An 18,411-nucleotide genomic window follows, 5' to 3' on the forward strand; every position below is an offset into this window, starting at 1 on the left:
TTCCTATCTAGACTGTAAGGTCGTTACGGGCGGGGAACGTGTCTGCTAATTCTATTGGATCGTACTCTCCCAAGCACTGAATACAGAGCTCTACATATAGTAAGCGCTCAATAAATACCACTGATGGATTGACTGAGAAGATGGGGGCACAGCACATTGCAAACAAAGCACATGCAATAGTAGGAATAGTAGTTACTGTGTGCAGAGCACTGTACTAAATGCTGGGAGTGCGGTCTTTACCTGATTTATCTGACCAAATGATCTTGTGCCTGCGCCACTGCTTAGTACAGTGCTTGGCACCTAAAAAGGCACTTAAATAAGAGAAGCAGCATGGCTCAGTGGAAAGAGCCCAGGCTTGGGAGTCAGAGATCATGGGTTCTAATCCAGGCTCTGCCACTTGGCAGCTGTGTGACTTTGGGCAAGTCACTTAACTTCTCTGAGCCTCAGTTAACTCGTCTGTAAAATGGGGATTAAGACTTTGAGCCCCACGTGGGTCAAACTGGTCACCTTGTATCCCCCCCCCAGCGCTTAGAACAGTGCTTTGTACATAGTAAGTGCTTAACAAATGCCATTATTATTATTATTATTATTATATAAGCACCACCAGTTATTATCATTATTGTTATTATTTGCCCACGTTGGCAAGCTTTAGGCAAACCCCCAACTAGAACCCAGTCTCCCAATTCCCTGAGTGGCTCTCTTTCCACTGGACTCACCAAAGGGAAGACAAGATTGACAAACAACACACAGCCAGCACAAACTATATCGTTATATTGTACTCCTAAGTGCTTAGTACAGTGCTCTGCACACATTAGGCTCTCAATCAATACAACTGATTGACCGACGGGAAGTAGCGTGGCCTAGCAGAAAGAGCACAGGCCTGGGGGTCAGAGGACCTAGTTCCTAATCCCATCTTCGCCACTTGCCTGCTGAGTGACCTTGGGCAAGTCACTTAACCTCTCTGGGCCTCAGTTTCCTCATCTGTAAAATGGGGATTCAAAATCTGTTTCTTCCTCCCACTTTAGACTGCAAGCCCCATGCGGGACGGGGACAAGGTCCAACCTGCTTATCTTGTATCCATCCCAGCGCTTAGCACAGCACTTGGTACACAGTAAGCACTTAACAAAAATATCATCCTCACTACTGTCAAGCCAAACAGAGATAATTATTGGCAGAATGGGTTAAAGGAGAGAAGCAGTCGTGGGTTGTGCTGGGTTGAGCTGGGCTGCCTGAAGGGGATAATAATAATAACGGTACTTGTTAAGCACTTATGATACGCCAAGCACAGTTCTGAGTGCTGGGATAGATACAAGATAATCAGGTTGAACACAGTCCCTGTCCCACATGGGGCCACACTCTTAATCCCCCTTTTCCAGTTGGGGTAACTGAGGCCCAGAGAAGGGAAGTGACTTGCCCAAGGTCACCCAGCTGACAATTGTCAGAGCCGGGATTAGGACATGTGGCAGAGCTGGGATTAGAAGGCGGGTCCTTCTGGCTCCCAGGCCTGTGCTCTAGCCACTAGGCCATGCTGCTTCTCTGACAGCAGGGTCGGGGGTCGGGGGCTATTTTCCGCAGCCGCTGACGAGAAACCAGTCTCTGTGTAGCGTGAGAAGCTACTGGGTGCATCATCAGACGTCCAACCAAGTGACCTGGACCCACGACGCAGGAAACGGCACCAAATCCACCTTTCCCTGGACGGGGCAGGCCCACACCGTGTCCGTCATCGCCACCAACTCCGTCGGCTCTTCCTCGGCCAATTTCAACTTGACGTTCTCACAGCCCATCAGTGAGGGTAAGGCCTCCCAGCAGCCGTTTCCCTTTTAATAGTAATGATGGCATTTATTAAGCGCTTACTATGTGCAAAGCACTGTTCTAAGCGCTGGGGAGTATACTAGGTGATCAGGTTGTCCCATGTGGGGCTCACAATCTTAATCCCCATTTTCCAGATGAGGTAACTGAGGCCCAGAGAAGTTAAGTGACTTGCCCAAAGTCACACAGCTAAGTGGCGGAGCTGGGATTTGAACCCGTGACCTCTGACTCCAAAGCCCCTGCTCCTTCCACTGAGCCATGCTGCTTCTCTTTTGAAACCCTATTCTCTTTTGAGACCAGTGTTTCTAAAGCTAATTCTCTTCCCTTTCCCCAGCTGCTGTACCTCCTGCTAAAGTCAAGGTAATAGTAATTGTGGTATCCGTTAAGCACATACTATGTGCCGGGCACTGTTCTAAGCACTGGGTGGAGACAAGCACATCAAGGTGGACACAGTCCCTGTCTCACATGGGACTCACAATCTCAATCCCCATTTACAGATGAGGGAACTGAGGCTCAGAGAAATGACCTGCCCCGGGTCACACAGCAGATTTGCAACAGAGCCGGGATTAGAACCCAGATCCTTCTGACTCTCAGGTCTGTGCTCTACCCACTTGGCTATGCTTCACAAGATGAACCCCACATAAAGAATAGATTAGCTGCCGTACCCGTGGCTATAGATGGTCTTACTATTTAATTTGGGTGCATTGTGCTTGGTTATTTCCACCATCCTGATTGAATTTCCTGGAATCAGGAGTCACAGGGGAAGAGTCTCTGACATAATTCTCCTGAGTAATTGTGAGAAGCAGGTCAGCCTAGTGGAAAGAGCCTGGGACTGGGAATCAGAAGGACCTGGGTTCTAATCCTGGCTCTGCCACTTGCCTGCTGTGGGACTTTGGGAAAGTCACTTGCCTTCTCTGTACCTCAGTTTCTGCATCTGTTAAATGGGGATTTAGTACCCATTCTCCCTCCTATTTAGGCCATAAGCCCCATGATTATCTTCTACCTACCCGAGTGTTTAGTGGCCCATAGTAACTGCTCAACAGATGCCACTATTATTTTAAACCATTATTCTTCATTATTATTATTGCTAATAATTATAATAATGATGGCATTTATTAAGCACTTACTGTGTGCAAAGTACTGTTCTAAGCGCTGGGGAGGTTACAAGGTGATCAGGTTGTCCCATGGTGGGGGGGGCTCAAAGTCTTAATCCCCATTTTACAGATAACTGAGGCACAGAGAAGTGAAGTGACTTGCCCAAAGTCACACAGCTGACAATTGGCGGAGCTGGGATTTGAACCCATGACCTCTGACTCCAAAGCCTGGGCTCTAGCCACTGCTTCTCTAAATATATTATTATATAATATATATCATTATATTACTGCTAATATAACCAATTGCATCATGGAAAGTTATATCCTGCCTTTCTACATCTGTAGTTGTAAAAATGGTTTCACCCTTATCGAGGAGTACGATGCAGCTACAGACTAGTTTGCTCTCTTAACTGATCCTATGAAAATAGAGTGTTAAGCAAAACAGCACTAGATTAAGTCTGTTTTCCCGTAGGAAATAATTAAAAGTGTTTCAATGCGTTCCCTAGATCTAAAAAAAACCTCCTTGGCTATTTGATAATGTAACTATATTTACCGGACAATTTCATCGAAGTATTTTAAGTTATTTATATTATTTGGGTCCACGTTTTGGATCTTGGGAACGCATTAACTTACTTTATATTGTTTCCTAGGAGAGGATATCCTTTAGCAATGTTTTGCTCAGTGTATTATTTTTATGGAATTAATGAAGACTGCTAACCTTGGGTAGAGCAGCGTAATGGAGGATTCCTGTATTTTGCAGGTCACTAGAACCATGACTCACTCTACTTTTTTAATGGTATTTGTTAAGCTCTTATTATGTGCCAGGCTGTACTAAGCGCTGGGTAGATACAAAATAAACGGGTTGAACACAGCCATATGGGCCTCATAATCTTCATGGGTTCTGATCCCATTCTGCCACTTGTCTGCTGTGTGACTTCAGGCGAGTCACTTCACTTCTGTGTGCCTCATCTGTAAAATGGGGATTAAGACTGTGAGCCCCATGGGGGACAGGAACCGTGCCCTCTCCCCCATCCCCGATTTGCTTATATCCGCCCCCCCCCCCACCACCCCTCAGTGCTTAGAACAGTGCCTGGCACATAGTAAGTTCATTCATTCATTCATTCAATCATATTTATTGAGCACTTACTGTGTGCAGAGCACCGTACTAAGCGCTTGGGAAGTACAAGTCGGCAACATATAGAGACGGTCCCTACCCAACAATGGGCTCACAGTCTAGAAGGGGGAGACAGACAACCAAACATGTGGGCAGGCATCAAGTCATCAGAATAAATAGAATTAAAGCTAAATGCACATCATTAACAGTCTAGGAGGAGGAGACAGACAACAAAACATGTGGACAGGTGTCAAGTTGTCAGAACAAACAGAATTAAAGCTAAATGCACATCATTAACAAAATAAATAGTAAATATGTTCACGTCCCCCACTTCATATCCAACAGACGATCACTCTCCCTATCTTAACAAATACCATAATTATTAATCCCCATTTTATAGATGAGGAAACTGAGGCTCAGAGAAGTCAAGCAACAGTAGTAAAGTGGTGGAGCCAGAATGAGAAGCCAAATCATCTGACTCCAGGTCCGGGTTCTTTCCCCTAGGGTACACTGCTTCCTTTGAAACATTTTTTAAATCTTATTTAAGCACCCTAGATTAAATGTTCTCCTCTCAGGGTCATACCTGGAGAGTTTCCAGTACTCTACCAGTCTTGGCTACAGGAGGGAGAGTCAAGCAGAGGCCTACCCATTCCATTCCTAGCTTGGGCAGTGGCTGGCAAGTGGAAGGCAACCTGCTACAAGTCAAAACTCACCCATGCGGGGCAGTAGCGTTATGGGAGCGAGTCAAGGGTGGAGATTCAAGTTTACCATGTGGAAGGAGGTGACGGTCAACCACTTCCATATTTTTACCGAGAAAACTCTGCGGATCCACTACCAGAGCAATCGCTGATGGAGAGCGGGGCGTTCTGGAAGAGATATGTCCGTGGCATCGCTATGGGTCGGAGATGACTCAACGGCATAAGACAAGATTTAATGTATTTTCTTTTTATTCGTCTTCGTCCTCCCCAGTGGACATCGTGCAGTCCCTTGGGGCTTACCCTTTAAACAGCAGTTGCGTGATTCTTTCCTGGGTACTCTCGTCTCACGGGTACAACCTGAAGTCCTTTGTGATCGAATGGAAAAATCTTAATGAAGATAATGAAATGAAATGGCTCAAAGCGCCCACCAACATTAACAAATATTATATTCACGGTAAGTTCCACATTTGTTGGATTCCTTTGCTTTTGGGCTCCTTTTTCTTTCTCATTTCCGCTCACCCAGGGGACCCGGGTGACCAGATTCGTGAGTTAATCATTTTTCTGTGGAAACTTCCGAAAGGAAAACAAAATGAACGGTGTGGGCCTGACAAAGCTTCCAGTCGGTTTAATCAGTCCCAACGGAGATTCACAAATTCCCACGGACAGTGTTCCGAGCTGTACCAGTGGCACATAATTCTACAGGAAGACCTCAAGAATTCGGACCCCACTGATTGAGAATTTGCTCTGATTTAGACAGGTTTGACTGGGCAACCATTTAGAGTAGTCACTTAAAAATCTGCTGCAGAAAATGGCTGTTGTAGGGAACAGGACGTCAGTTGGAAATCGGAAAGGCTTGGGATCAGAGGTAGGGCAGAAGACAGTAGAGAGACTGGAGAGGGGAAGAGCAGAGGGAAGATACAACAGGGCGATTTTCACACATCAGTGGATCCAAGGAATTGGGGAAAGGTGTGGGTGTGGGTGTGTGAATACTTGTGAACTTAAGTGCTTAGTACAGTGCTCTGCACACAGTAAGCGCTCAATAAATACGATTGAATGAATGAATGAACTGTCAACATCTCTGATTCTTCCTCCCTCCCCCCGGCAGAAACAGTTTTCTCAAAGAAAACATCCATACTGCCTTTTTATTACTGATTGACAATAATAATGATAGTAATAATAACGATAATAATTACATTTATTAAGTGCTTACTATGTACCAAGTACTGTTCTAAGCTCTGGGGTAGATCAATCAATCAATCAATCGTATTTATTGAGCGCTTACTGTGTGCAGAGCACTGTACCAAGTGCTTGGGAAGTACAAGTTGGCAACATATAGAGACAGTCCCTACCCAACAGTGGGCTCACTCAGTCTCAGTTCCTCCCCGCTAACCGTCTGGGTGTTTCTCACCCTTTACTCTCCCATCCGATCCCTTCCCTCCCACTCTTCCCAATCGATCAATTGATCGATCCCCCGGTTTGGACCTCCCTCCCCACCAGGTCCAACAGATTGAGCCCTCCCCACGTTCAAAACTCTCCCAAAAATCTCGCCTCCTCCCAGAAGCCTTCTCCAATTAACTCCCAAATATCCTGAGTCACACCAACCCAACAACACAACTCTAGCACTTAAGTATTAATTTTGATCCTCCCTCTGCACTTTTGTCTATAGGCTTAGTCAACGATAAAGTCAGTTGTTTACTTGGATCATTTATAAATATTTTCATGTCTGTTCATCACCCCTTCCCCTCACTTTAAAATGTAAGTTCTTTGAGGGCAGGGAACACCTCTCAAATATCTGTCATACTTTCCCAAGCACTTAATAAGACACACTGCTCCATTGCTACTACTCTTCCAGGACACCAAAGCCCATGTTAAAGAACTGCATGTATTGATGGCGTTGAGGTGTTGGGAGATAATAATAATAATATTGGTATTTGTTAAGTGCTTACTATGTGCCAAGCACTGTTCTAAACACTGGGGTAGATACAAGGTAATCAGGTTGTCCCACAAGGGGCTCACAGTCTTCATCCTCATTTTACAGATGAGGGAACTGAGGCCCAGAGAAGTTAAGTAACTTGCCCAAGGTCACACAGCTGACAAGTGGCAGAGCCGGGATTAGAACCCACGACCTCTGGCTCCCCAGCCCGTGCTCTTTCCACTGAGCCATGATGTGTATGATCTATTTTCTTTGCAGACCACTTCATTTTCATTGAGAAGTACCAGTTCACTCTTTACCCGGTGTTTCTGGAAGGAGTTGGGAAACCCAAAACCACCGACCAGTTCATCAGAGGTAAACCCGCTGTTCTTAGCTTCAGCTTTCTGTTTAAACATTGGGCCCGTTTCCGGGTAAGGGTGCCGTCTGGGTAGGGATGCTTTCTCTGGTGATTACAAAAATATGCCTAAAGAAAAAGAGCAGAGATGCTCAGTGAAACTTTTTGCTGCAGGAATTTTCTCAGCTCTGTGGAATTTCAGATCTGTGGGTTGTTTTTTTACTTTTAATGGCATTTCGTTAAGCATTTACTATGTGCCAGGCATTGTACTTAGCACTGAGGTAGCTACAGGCTAATTAGTTTGAACACAGTCCATGTCCCACATGGGGCTCACAGTCTTAGTCCCCATTTTACGGATGAGGTAACTGAGGCTCAGAGAAGTGAAGTGACTTCACATAGCAGACAGTTCCCTCATCCGTAAAATGGGGATTAAGACTGTGAACCCCATGTGGAACAGAGACTGTGTCCAACCTACCTTGTACCTACCCCAGTGCTTAGAACAGTACCTGGCACATAGTAAGTGCTTAACAAATACCATCATTATGATTAGTAATAGAAGCAACCGTGGCTCAGTGGAAAGAGCCCAGGCTTGGTTGTCAGAGGTCATGGGTTCTAATCCCCACTCCACCACTTGTCAGCTGTGTGACTTTGGGCAAGTCACTTAACTTCTCTGTGCCTCAGTTCCCTCTTCTGTAAAATGGGGATTAAGACTGTGAGCCCCACGTGGGACAACCTGATCACCTTGTATCCCCCCAGCACTTAGAACAGTGCTTTGCACATACTAAGCACTTTACAAGTGCCATTATTATTATTATTGATTATTATTGTTATTAAGTGGTTAACCAGGTCTTCCTAACTCCCAGGACTGTGGTCTATCCACTAGGCCACACTGCTTCAATGAATGTGGTTGGGTGAGTTAGAAAGGAGGGAAAGAGAGAAGGAGGGAGAGAAGAAAAGGGGCTATGAGAATCCTCAATAATTAAGGGTCTGAGAGCAGAGCTGGGCGCCCTTGACCAGCTGTTTGCTCTGGGGAATGAAGGGCAGGGCAACTCTTGAGCATCCTCCTCTTTCCATGTTCTTTTCCACAGCCTAGGAGTGTCTGTTCTGGCTTTTCCTTGTTGCTCACTGATGATATTTATCGAAGCCCCCCAAGTCCCCCATGCCATCCCCCCAGCAGATGTTTAAAGGTTTCTTAGGGTAAAGCAACTACAGTACCATCCTGTGGGCCCCTGTGGAGAAAGAGAAGGCTCAAACAGGTCCTAGGAAGAGGAGGAAGTGATACAGGATGAGTACCAGCCTGGAGTAACCACCCTGCTAAGTACAGTAGTTTGGGGATAATTTTTATGTGGCATTTGTTAGGTGCTTACTATGAGTCAAACACTGTTCTAAGCGCTGGGGAAGATACAAGTTAATTAGGCTGGACACAGTCCCTCTCCCCCATGGGGCTCACAGTTAAAGTAGGAGGGAGAACAGGTATCTTCATTTTACAGTTGAGGAAACTGAGGCCCTGAGAAGTGAAGCGACTTGCCTAAGGTCACACAGCAAGCAATTGGCAGAGCTGGGATTAGAACCCAGGTCCTCTGACTCCCAGGGCCATGCTCTGTCCACTAGGCCACACTGTTTCTCGATAGGGGCGTGACCCCGAGCCCCATTTTAGTTCCTGGGCAAAGACCATTTCCCCTTCCATTCTAACATTGCAAATCACAGCTTCCAAAGTTTCGGCCAGATTTCTTCCCCATCTGGACACGTTTCACTGTAGAACGAGTCTTTGATCTCCAGGCTCTCAAACGTACCATTTCCCACCCAGAAAGGAACGGCAAATTCCTTTCCCGTCAGCCTTTCCTCAGAGCTGAACCAGTTCCCTCCCTCTGCTTTTCAAATTGCTGGGGTTGCCCAATCGGACCGGTGGTTCAGTCGTAAAGGATCCAGGAGAAGGAAATCGACAAACGGGTGCCGTGGGGCTCACACTCTGGGGACATTCTGTCTGGTGATGGAGCAGGAGCCTCCTTCAAAGTCCGTCCATCCGACCTGTCGGCAGTATTTATTGAAGGAGCACTTGCACCGAAGGCAGGAACAGGCACCCAGATAAAGCAGGAAATCAACTGGAGAAAATGTTATTTCTCAAAGATTATTCCGGGGTTTCTGTAATCCTTGGCTCAGAGCAGGTAAGAGTTGCCTTACGTGTAGTTTTGGATCGTTCCGACGGCTAAGTTGAAGCTGCGGAAGTTGCTGCTCTCATTTTCAATTCAGGGGATCGTGTGCTTAGCTGTGTGACTTTGGGCAAGTCATTTCACTTCTCTGTGCCTCAGTTACCTCATCTGTAAAATGGGGATTAAGACTGTGAGCCCCACGTGGGACAACCTGATTACCTTGTATCTACCCCAGCGCTTAGAACAGGGCTTGACACATAGTAAGCGCTTAACAAATACCGTTGTTATTATTATTATTTCGTCAATGCTCTCAATCACGTGCCTTCAATTTCCTTTCTAGATGAGAATGAAAAGCGTCAGAGTGATGCTGGGTTGTATGTAATTGTGCCGATAATAATTTCCTCTTCAGTCTTACTGTTTGGGACATTGCTGATATCACACCAGAGGTAAGCAGTCTTGTTTTTTTATGGTAAGATTAGTTTGTTAGTCATGGTATTTATTAAGTACTTATGATCTACCAAGCACTAGGGTATAAAAGTCCATGTGGGGCTCACAATCTAGGTGACAATAATAGTAGTACTAATGGTAGAAATGCAAGATTCTGAGACAAACATGAATTTGAGTTTGCAGAAAAATTGGGATTCCCAATTTGGGTCCAGCAATGACAAAACTTAAAAAGGATTTGTTCAAGACTGCACACTAATAGGGCCAGTGGTGTGACGATTGACGAAGGTGTCCGCGGGAGGGCCTGAAATGCTCCCACCATTCATTTATTCATTCATTCGTATGTATTGAGCGCTCACTGTGTGCAGAGCACTCCCACCATCACACGGAGAGCCAGGAGAGGTAGTTGACCTCAAAGGGTTCATTCGCTCCTCCGTTGGGTGCCATTTTATAACAGTGCTTTGCACATAGTAAGCACTTAACAGATGCCATCATTATTATTATTTCGCTCTAAAGCTTGGGCAGCTCAGCTTGTGCCATTGGTTCCAAACGATTTGGCTTGGCTCCCTCCCCAGCTGGTTCTGAATCTACCAGAGAATTCCCAACCCTCAACCCAACTCTGCACACGGCAGGGTATTTTTCTCCTACCTGGCTCACCCTTGGATCAAACCCTCATGGGAGGCAGATAGCTGGATTCCCGGTCCTTAATAGCTTCATCCCATTGAAGCGGGCTGGACGGTTGTCCCCTAGAATGAAATTTCGAGTGGAACTAATCCTGACACTCATTTTTTCTAGCTCACTGTGGACAGGGAATGTGCCTGTTTATTGTTATATTGTGCTCTACCAAGCACTCAGTACAGTGCTCCACACACAGTAAGTGCTCAGTAGACGTGATTGAATGAATAAAAAAACGTGCAATCAGCCCCACTTAAGTGCCCGGTTGAACTCTCTCTCCCTTTCAGAATGAAGAAAGTGTTTTGGGAAGATGTTCCGAACCCCAAGAACTGTTCCTGGGCCCAAGGGGTGAACTTCCAGAAGGTTTGTATGACCTCCCTCTCTCCCCTGCAGTCCTTTCCCATGGTAGGAAACTGAAAACGCCCAAAGAACCGAGCAGGGTAAAGGCTTTGGCTCTTATTTTGAGCATCACTTAGTCCAGTAGGGAAATCTTTGGGTGCCAGGACCTAAGCCCCTATAGAATTCTGATTCTGCAGCTATTTTTCACAGCCAAGATCTGACAGTATGTAGTAATCAATCCATCGATCGTCTTTAGTGAGGGCTTACTATGTGCGGAGCACTGTACTAAGTGCTTGGGAGAGTAGATTATAACAAAATTGGTAAACCTGTTCCCTTTCATTCATTCATTCATTCAATCATATTTATTGAGCGCTTACTGTGTGCAGAGCACTGTACTAAGCGCTTGGGAAGTGCAAGTTGGCAGCATATAGAGACGGTCCCTACCCAACAGCGGGCTCACAGTCTAGAAGGGGGAGACAGACAGCAAAACAAAACATGTTAACAAAATAAAGTAAATAGAATAAATATGTACAAGTAAAATAGAGTATTAAGCATGTACAAACATATATCCATATATACAGGTGCTGTGGGGAGGGGAAGGAGGTAAGGCAGGGGAGGGGGGAGAGGAAGGAGGGGGCTCAGTCTGGGAAGGCCTCCTGGAGGAGGTGAGCTCTCCATACCCACCCACAAGGAGCTTACACTCCTAAAATGGAGACAGACATAGAAATATTTACAAACAGAGGAATTAGAATAAATAGATGCCCTTACAATTGAATATACATAAAGGCCAAGAATGAATACAAGTCAATACTTAAGTGTTAGAGGTGGTTGTCATGGTGTTGGGAATTACTCGGTCAATCAATTAATCAGCTGTATTTATCGAGCTCTTACTGTGTGCAAAGCACTGTACTAAGCACCTGGGAGAGTACAATGGAACAAGGGTCTCGGGCCCCAGCAAGGACCAGGTTAGAATAGCATGGTCCATTCAGGAGTTCTCTGGAAATGAATATCCGGGTTTGTCTTTCCCTGAGGAAAGTCCGACTGACTGTCTCCAGGCAAAGGTTTGAGTCCCCGTTTGCCGACCCCATAATCATCCCCATAATTGCCGAAATCAATTTGCACACTCTACAGGCAAATCTGTTCTCAGAACGTGGCAGCCAGCGAGCTAAAATCAGCATCACCACGATGCTAACTTTTATGCGCAACCTTCCACTCCAGGCAAAGCCATCACAGCCAATTAGCTCATTAGTGGTAATTAAAATGGTTTCTGTTTTTTTCCGGATTGCACATTTTCCCAAGAAGCTTGAAGAGGTTTACTGTTGAACTTCATTAATTCTCTGTTTTACTGAAAAATGGACCATCATTTATTCCAATGGTAATAATAATAATAATAATGATGGCATTTATTAAGCGCTTACTATGTGCAAAGCACTATTCTAAGCGCTGGGGAGGTTACAAGGTGATCAGGTTGTCCCATGGGGGGCTCACAGTCTTAATCCCCATTTTACAGATGAGGTAACTGAGGCACAGAGAAGTTAAGTGACTTGCCCAAAGTCACACAGCTGACAATTGGCGGAGCTAGGATTTGAACCCATGACCTCTGACTCCAAAGCCTGTGCTCTTTCCACTGAGCCATGCTGCTCTCTCTGAAGGACGAATGATGAATAAGATGAATAAGGATGAATAAAGGGAGCAAATCAGGGTGATGCAGAAGGGAGAGTGCAAAGAGGAAATGAGGGCCTAGTCAGGAGCCAGGATTTGAACCCATGACCTCTGACTCCAAAGCCCGTGCTCTTTCCACTGAGCCATGCTGCTTCTCACTTACTGAGTGTCCTGCACACAGTAGGTGCTCAAAGCAGTGTCCGCCTCACAGTTGGTAATGCGTTTGGTGCCCTGTAAGCAGGAGACACTCAATCCATTGCTCTGTCCACAGAAGGAGCTCAGTCTGGTGCTCTGCTCATAGTAGCTGCTCAGTACAGTACACTATATACCGATGAATGCATGGATGAGTAAAGGAGGGAGTGAGGAAGAGGTGATGGTTGATTCTTTGGTGGTTGTCGGCCCGCCTTTTCTTGTCCCAGCAAGGCAATGCTATGGGGAAATGGGCCTGAATTGCAGCGGGAGGGATTCAGATCTGAGTGGAGGAAGAGCCAGCTGCCAGAAAAAAGCGTAGGCCCTGGCGGGAGTTCTGGAGGGAGGCTGGAGAATCTCTTTCCCCTGAAGGACCTCAAGCAGCATGGCCTAGTGGATAGAGCACAGGACTGGGAGTCAGAAAGACCTGGGTTCTAATGCTGGCTCTGCCACTTGTTGCTGTGTGACCTTGGGCAAGTCGCTTCACTATTTGGTGCCTCGATTACCTCATCTGCACTGTTTATCCTGTGGGCACTGTAACTTCCTGTTTTCCTGGTAATGCTGGGGCTGAAGTGAATCTTTTGAATGCCCTCCCTGTGGCTTTGCCGAAAATGTCAGTGACTGGAAGAGAATGATGTGGTGGTGCTCTCTGGCAGGTATGTGCCCCTCTTCTGCTCCTCACTGGTGAGGGGACCGTTGGCTTTTTTTAAAGGTATATGTTAAATGCTTCCTAGGTTCCAAGCACTGTGTTAAGCATTAGGGTAGATTCAAGCTAAGCAGGTTGGACACAGTCCATGTAACCCACGGGGCTCACAATCTTAAATCCCATTTTTCAGATGAGGGAACTGAGGCCCAGAGAAGTGAAGTGACTTGCCCAAGGTCACACAGCAGGCAAGCGGCAGGGCCTCATTGCAACCCAGGTCCTCTGATTTCATGGCCCGTGCTCTTTCTACTAGAGCATGCCACCTTCCCCAAATCAACGAGAAGAGATGGGGGCATCTGAAGGCCTCGTGGGAGCCGATCTGGAGAGCCAGACGGGAGGAATGGGCCGGGCCGGGCCGCAGCTAGGCTAGGGAAGGCCGTGCGCTGGCAGACAGAATTCCGGGCTTAAAACCTCCAGCCTTTGATGTCTTGTTTTTCATCTCTCATTTCATTCAAACAGAGAGTGGACATTCTTTGAAGTCTATACATGATCTCTACCTGCTGAGCCCTATGTTCCAGCTTCCTTTACAGAGTTGTTAGAAGATTTTTGTGCTGGTGTTCAGAAGGAGGGCAACACACACACATACACACATGCCCCCTTCCACACCCCCACATGCCTATCTGTGCTTGTGCCACACGGTTCCAAATCCACCCCAGAAGAAGGCTCGTTCCCAACTAAGGAAAGACCCACAAAACCCAGATCAGTCTGCCTCCCTTGCAGTCCGACGGTGTGAGTTTGATTGGATTCCAGTCTCCCCGGAGGAAACACACTTGATTCTTGAGGAGTCGTCGAACAACTCCCCGCAGACGAGGGCTTGGACCTGGGGCTTTTCCAGTTGCACACCCTCAAATCCTTTCCTGCCGGTCCTAAAGATACAATCCCAGCAGAGGAGTAAGCATCCGTATTGGATGCCCCCAGTCCCCCTGGACGACACTCACAATTCCCACTGGTGCCCAGTGGCCTGGCTCTGGGTGGAGGGCAGTAGATGGTCAGTTAGTCGGTCATTTGTATTTATTGAGCGCTTACTTGTGCAGAGCACTGTACTAAGTGCTTGGGAGCATACACTATAACAATATAACAGACACATTCCCTGCCCGCAGCAAGCTAGCAGTCCAGACGGCTGACTTCTTGACAGCAATGGGATGGTTGCTTTGGTCGGCCTAGGTCTCTGACAAGACTGGTTCTAAAGATCCAAAGTGGGGGCTTTTGAGGCCTGTCCCTTCCCAGTATCCATCTCCCCTAATATCCCTTCCCTCTCCCCGCCGCCTCACTCCCAGAGAAGGGTTGGAAACTTAGTAGCTCTGGGCCTGGTCTACCCCGTCGTGTTGCCTGCCAACTGGTATTTTTGAAACAACTCATTCCCGATCAGGGTGAGGGACAATTAACCGGTGGTATTAACTGAAAATATTCTGCGTTCAGAGCACCATACCAAGAAATTAAAAGGGTACAATAGAGGTAGAAGACACGGCCCCTGCCCTCAAGGAGCTCCCAATCTAGTGGGCAAACTGGTTTCATTGGCCCCGGTGGGGCTTTGATTTTTAGCTTTTGGATTTTGTCCAGTCTGTCCCATTAGCCACCAGTGATAAAGTCCAGGGAAAGTGGAGTTAGAGCCTGATTTTGTAGCAGTGGTCAAGAGTGGGTTCGAGACCACTGTGTTTGCCCTGAAATGATCTCTGGGTATGATATAAAGCAGCCTGGACCATCTGTACTTCACCGCTCCAACCGTCACAGGGAAATTATTCCCTAAGAGGCAGAGCGGTCACTCTAGTCAGACCGGGTGAAGCACCAAAAAGCAATGAATCACTCTGATTCATCCCACTGTGTCTTTCCCCCTTTCATGCTTTTCCCCCTTAAATGCCATCATTATTATGGTTGTGAACGGATTGCCCCGGGACATTTGAAATGAAAAGTTGGGAAAAGGAATTAGTTCATTTCTAGCCCTTGGAGCCTGTGTTTTAAATCACATAGATGCTATTCATCCCGGGAGCAGGGAGAACGTGAAAACTGCCTACAGAGACATTCGAAACAGCCGGTGAACTTTTAGGCTAGGGTTTCGAGCTGGCTGCTGGTCCCCATTTGAAACGTCCAGGAGACTGAATACAACTAAGATGGAAATCCCTTTCAGAAAATAATAATAATAATTGTGGTATTTGTTAACCACTTACTATGTGCCAGGCATACAAGCTTTTAATCCCCATTTTACAGATGAGGTAACTGAGGCTTAGTGAAGTGAAATGACTTGTCCAAGGTCGCCCAGCAGTCAAGTGGTGAAGCCGGGATTAGAATCCAGGTCCTTCTTACTGCTAAACCTGTGCTCTATCCACTAGGCCATACTGCTTCTTTAAATCTGACAGTCATGAAAGTCATGAGAGCACTGGCCATTGTCCATACTGGGCAGCAGGGTTATTTGGTTGCAGCATATTACCGAGTTCCCATTATCTCTAAGCGAGGTGGAGCAAAGTAGGATGGAAGTCAGATATGTCAGCCCAAGAATTCTTGTCAAGATAGCAGGATTTCTTAAGGTAGCACACTTAACGTGCAATCTTGTGAAATTCTTTCCTGAATACAGTGAGGGTGGGACTTAAATCAGTACACAGACATTATGCACATGAGGTTGCATTTTGCAACCACTTCAGAACTAAAACTATGCAGAGGCCGCAGAATCCCTTTCAATCTCTTTAAGCAAAAAAACCAACCAAAACTTATGTTTAAAAAAATTTATGACAACATTTTATGAAAATCATAGCATTCTGACAGAAAGGTGTCATAATTGGCAAAGTAGCAGATGTAGTTCTCTGTGCCTTATACTCAAAGGGTAGCCTGAAAAGGTTTTTTATCATGGAATATTGTTTCTAACGTGAATTATAGCTTACTTCAATAATATCTATATAGACAAACTAGTTTTTATAAGTGTTTTATATGTCCTGTAGCTGATTCAACAGGTAGACACTTGGCTTAAGGAATTATGTTTTTTTTTGTATGCAATGCATTTGACATTATAAGCAGTAGTCTTGGCAGACCATTGTCAGAGAGCATTTCTGAATCCAGGCTATTGGGAAGGGAAGGGACATTTCACAAACGCGTAGCATAGCGGGTAGTCCGTTGGTTTGAAAACGACGATCTGTGCTCGTTGGTTGTAAACCCAAAAGTTTTCAGTTTTGCACCTATCCCTTTGCTACGGTGTCACTCATAAAATATGTCATGACAGGCTTCTTCCAGGCACGGTTCTGGCTCCTGCAGAAGGGCGTCTGTTGCGATGTGACATCTGTCTGGTTTGCCACTATAAACAAAATCTGTTGTTTTTCATGTCTTGCTTTTTATTTGTCTCCATACCATATGTCACCGTGCAAGATCGCCATAAGTGAGTCTGGCGATCGGCGATCCGTCAATCCGTGCCGCCACATTTCACCTTCACACACCCCCGCCTCCCCTCGCAGAATTGGCCCAAACTCATCCATCGGCACAAGAACGATCGTTGGAAAAGCGCGGCCGTGGTCGTTCCCCGGGCTTGGAAATCCATCCTGGAGGGGCCCGGAGAGGCCGCCCATCCAGCGGGTGCCCCTCGCGGGTCAAATCTTTCCTCTGAATCTTCCCCGCCTCCTCCTCCTCCACCTACCCACCATCTCACCACCGCTTCTCCCTGGAGGAGGGCACCGCACAGGACCGGGGGAGGATGACTGAGCATTTTTAAACCGTGTGTTTTCTTCCAGCCCGAAAGCTTTGAGCAGCTTTTCACCAAGCCCCCGGAGGCCGTAGCCTTCGGCCCCCTGCTCCTGGAGCCCGAGGCGGTCTCAGAGGACGTCACCGTGAACAGCCCGTGGAGCGGCGAGGGGGAGCAGTACTCGGCCGCCCATGCCTCGCTGCTGCTGCTCGCCGGGACCGGAAAGGCCCAGCCCGGCTCTGCCTGCTCCAGTGGCCCACGGGCCGGCTCCGGCTTCTCGGAGGGCCGCGGGCCAGGGAGCCCTTGGCGGGCGGCCCGAAGGCCCTCCAACGTCAAGTACGCCACCCTAGTGAACAACTCCAAGTCGGGAGGCCTCGACGAGCCGGACAGGGGGGCCAGCGGCTCTCTGGGCTCTCTGAGCAAGAGTTCCCTCCTTAGGGTGGCCCAGGACAGGGAGGCCGAGGCCCGTCCGTCGTATCCGCTGCCCTCCTCCAGTGGCCTTTCGGAAGCTATGGCTCAGGGGGTCCGCCGTCCTTGGGACGGCGGCCCCGGGCAGCCTCTTTACTGCCCCAGCCTCCCCCTGGGGAGGAGCGGCCAGAACGAGGCCTTAGTCCCGGAATCCCCCAGGCCCACGCCCGGCCCATCCGCTGCCGGCACCGGCGGCGGGGGGTCGCCTCGGGACGCTGGCTCGGAGTTCAACCCCTTCGTGGAACAAGGCCCCCAGTTGGGCGCCCCTGGGAAGAGGACCTTTGTCTCCTACATGCCCCAGTTTCAGCGGAGCACCCACAGAGCCCAGGAGGCCATGGAGAGCAAAACGTGTCACTTGTCCGCATAACCACACGCTAGAGCTGCTTCTGCTTGCTGCAGTCACGGAGGGTGGAAACCCGCCAAGTTCCTTCGAGTATTTCTGCCGAGGAGAGGATGGGGAGAGCAGGCCTCCTTGAGACCCGGAGCAGGGCCCTTCCCGGTTGCCCACCGGTCCGCCACACCGAGTGCGTCATCTCCAGTGGGGGCAACGGGGTGCCCGGAGGAAGTGGGGGCTGGAGGCCCTCCCCAACCCCCACCTCACGGTTCGGGAGGGCCCGGGCCGCTCCCCCTGACGCCCCGTCCCTCAAAGCCATCGTGGGACTCCTGCAAGCGCATCCATCTTCCAAGTCCTTGAGCATTCGCCCATGCCCAGTTGTCCATCCAAACCCTTCTTGACCCCAAAGTTGAACCAGATCCCCCAGGACCAAAGCTGCTCTCCGGGAAGAAGCTGTCCTCGCTCCTTCTCTAGGCGAGAGTTCACTTCTCTGCTGATGACAGAAATCCACCATCAGGTGTCCTGGCGTCCTCGGCCACTGGGGCCGGGCAGGGCGGGGAGAGCCAGTACCAGGGCCAGAGAAGGGGCCGGTGGGGCTGGAGGATCTGGGCTGGGAGCATCCTTGATCGATAAATCATATTTATTAAGCACTTATTGTGTGCAGAGCACTGGACTAAGCACTTGGGAGAGTACATTATGACAATATAAGACAGGTTCCCTGTCCTCCCTCAGGGCCCCGGGCCATCCACGGAGGGGTCCTTCCCCTCTCCCCGCAGCACGAGGTAGCCGTGTCCATTGATCCAT

At 48.0% G+C, this 18,411-nt stretch overlaps 1 protein-coding gene and 1 non-coding gene across 2 annotated transcripts in view; both read left to right on the plus strand.

Moving 5' to 3' along the window:
- Positions 1–17,640, plus strand: part of LEPR (leptin receptor) — a 101,249-nt gene extending 83,609 nt beyond the window's left edge. Inside the window, exons 16-21 of the mRNA XM_038752672.1 lie at positions 1,576–1,792; positions 4,987–5,169; positions 6,907–7,002; positions 9,473–9,578; positions 10,539–10,614; positions 16,855–17,640. Coding sequence (XP_038608600.1) covers positions 1,576–1,792; positions 4,987–5,169; positions 6,907–7,002; positions 9,473–9,578; positions 10,539–10,614; positions 16,855–17,640 — 1,464 coding nt within the window. The remainder of the gene's footprint in view (positions 1–1,575; positions 1,793–4,986; positions 5,170–6,906; positions 7,003–9,472; positions 9,579–10,538; positions 10,615–16,854) is intronic.
- Positions 4,583–4,720, plus strand: LOC119933949. The gene has a single exon (XR_005452816.1). It is a non-coding gene; the product is annotated as a small nucleolar RNA SNORA7 (small nucleolar RNA).
- Positions 17,641–18,411: the final 771 nt, after the last annotated feature.

Source organism: Tachyglossus aculeatus, chromosome 10 (genome assembly GCF_015852505.1).
Source record: "Tachyglossus aculeatus isolate mTacAcu1 chromosome 10, mTacAcu1.pri, whole genome shotgun sequence".
Lineage (NCBI taxonomy): Eukaryota > Metazoa > Chordata > Mammalia > Monotremata > Tachyglossidae > Tachyglossus > Tachyglossus aculeatus.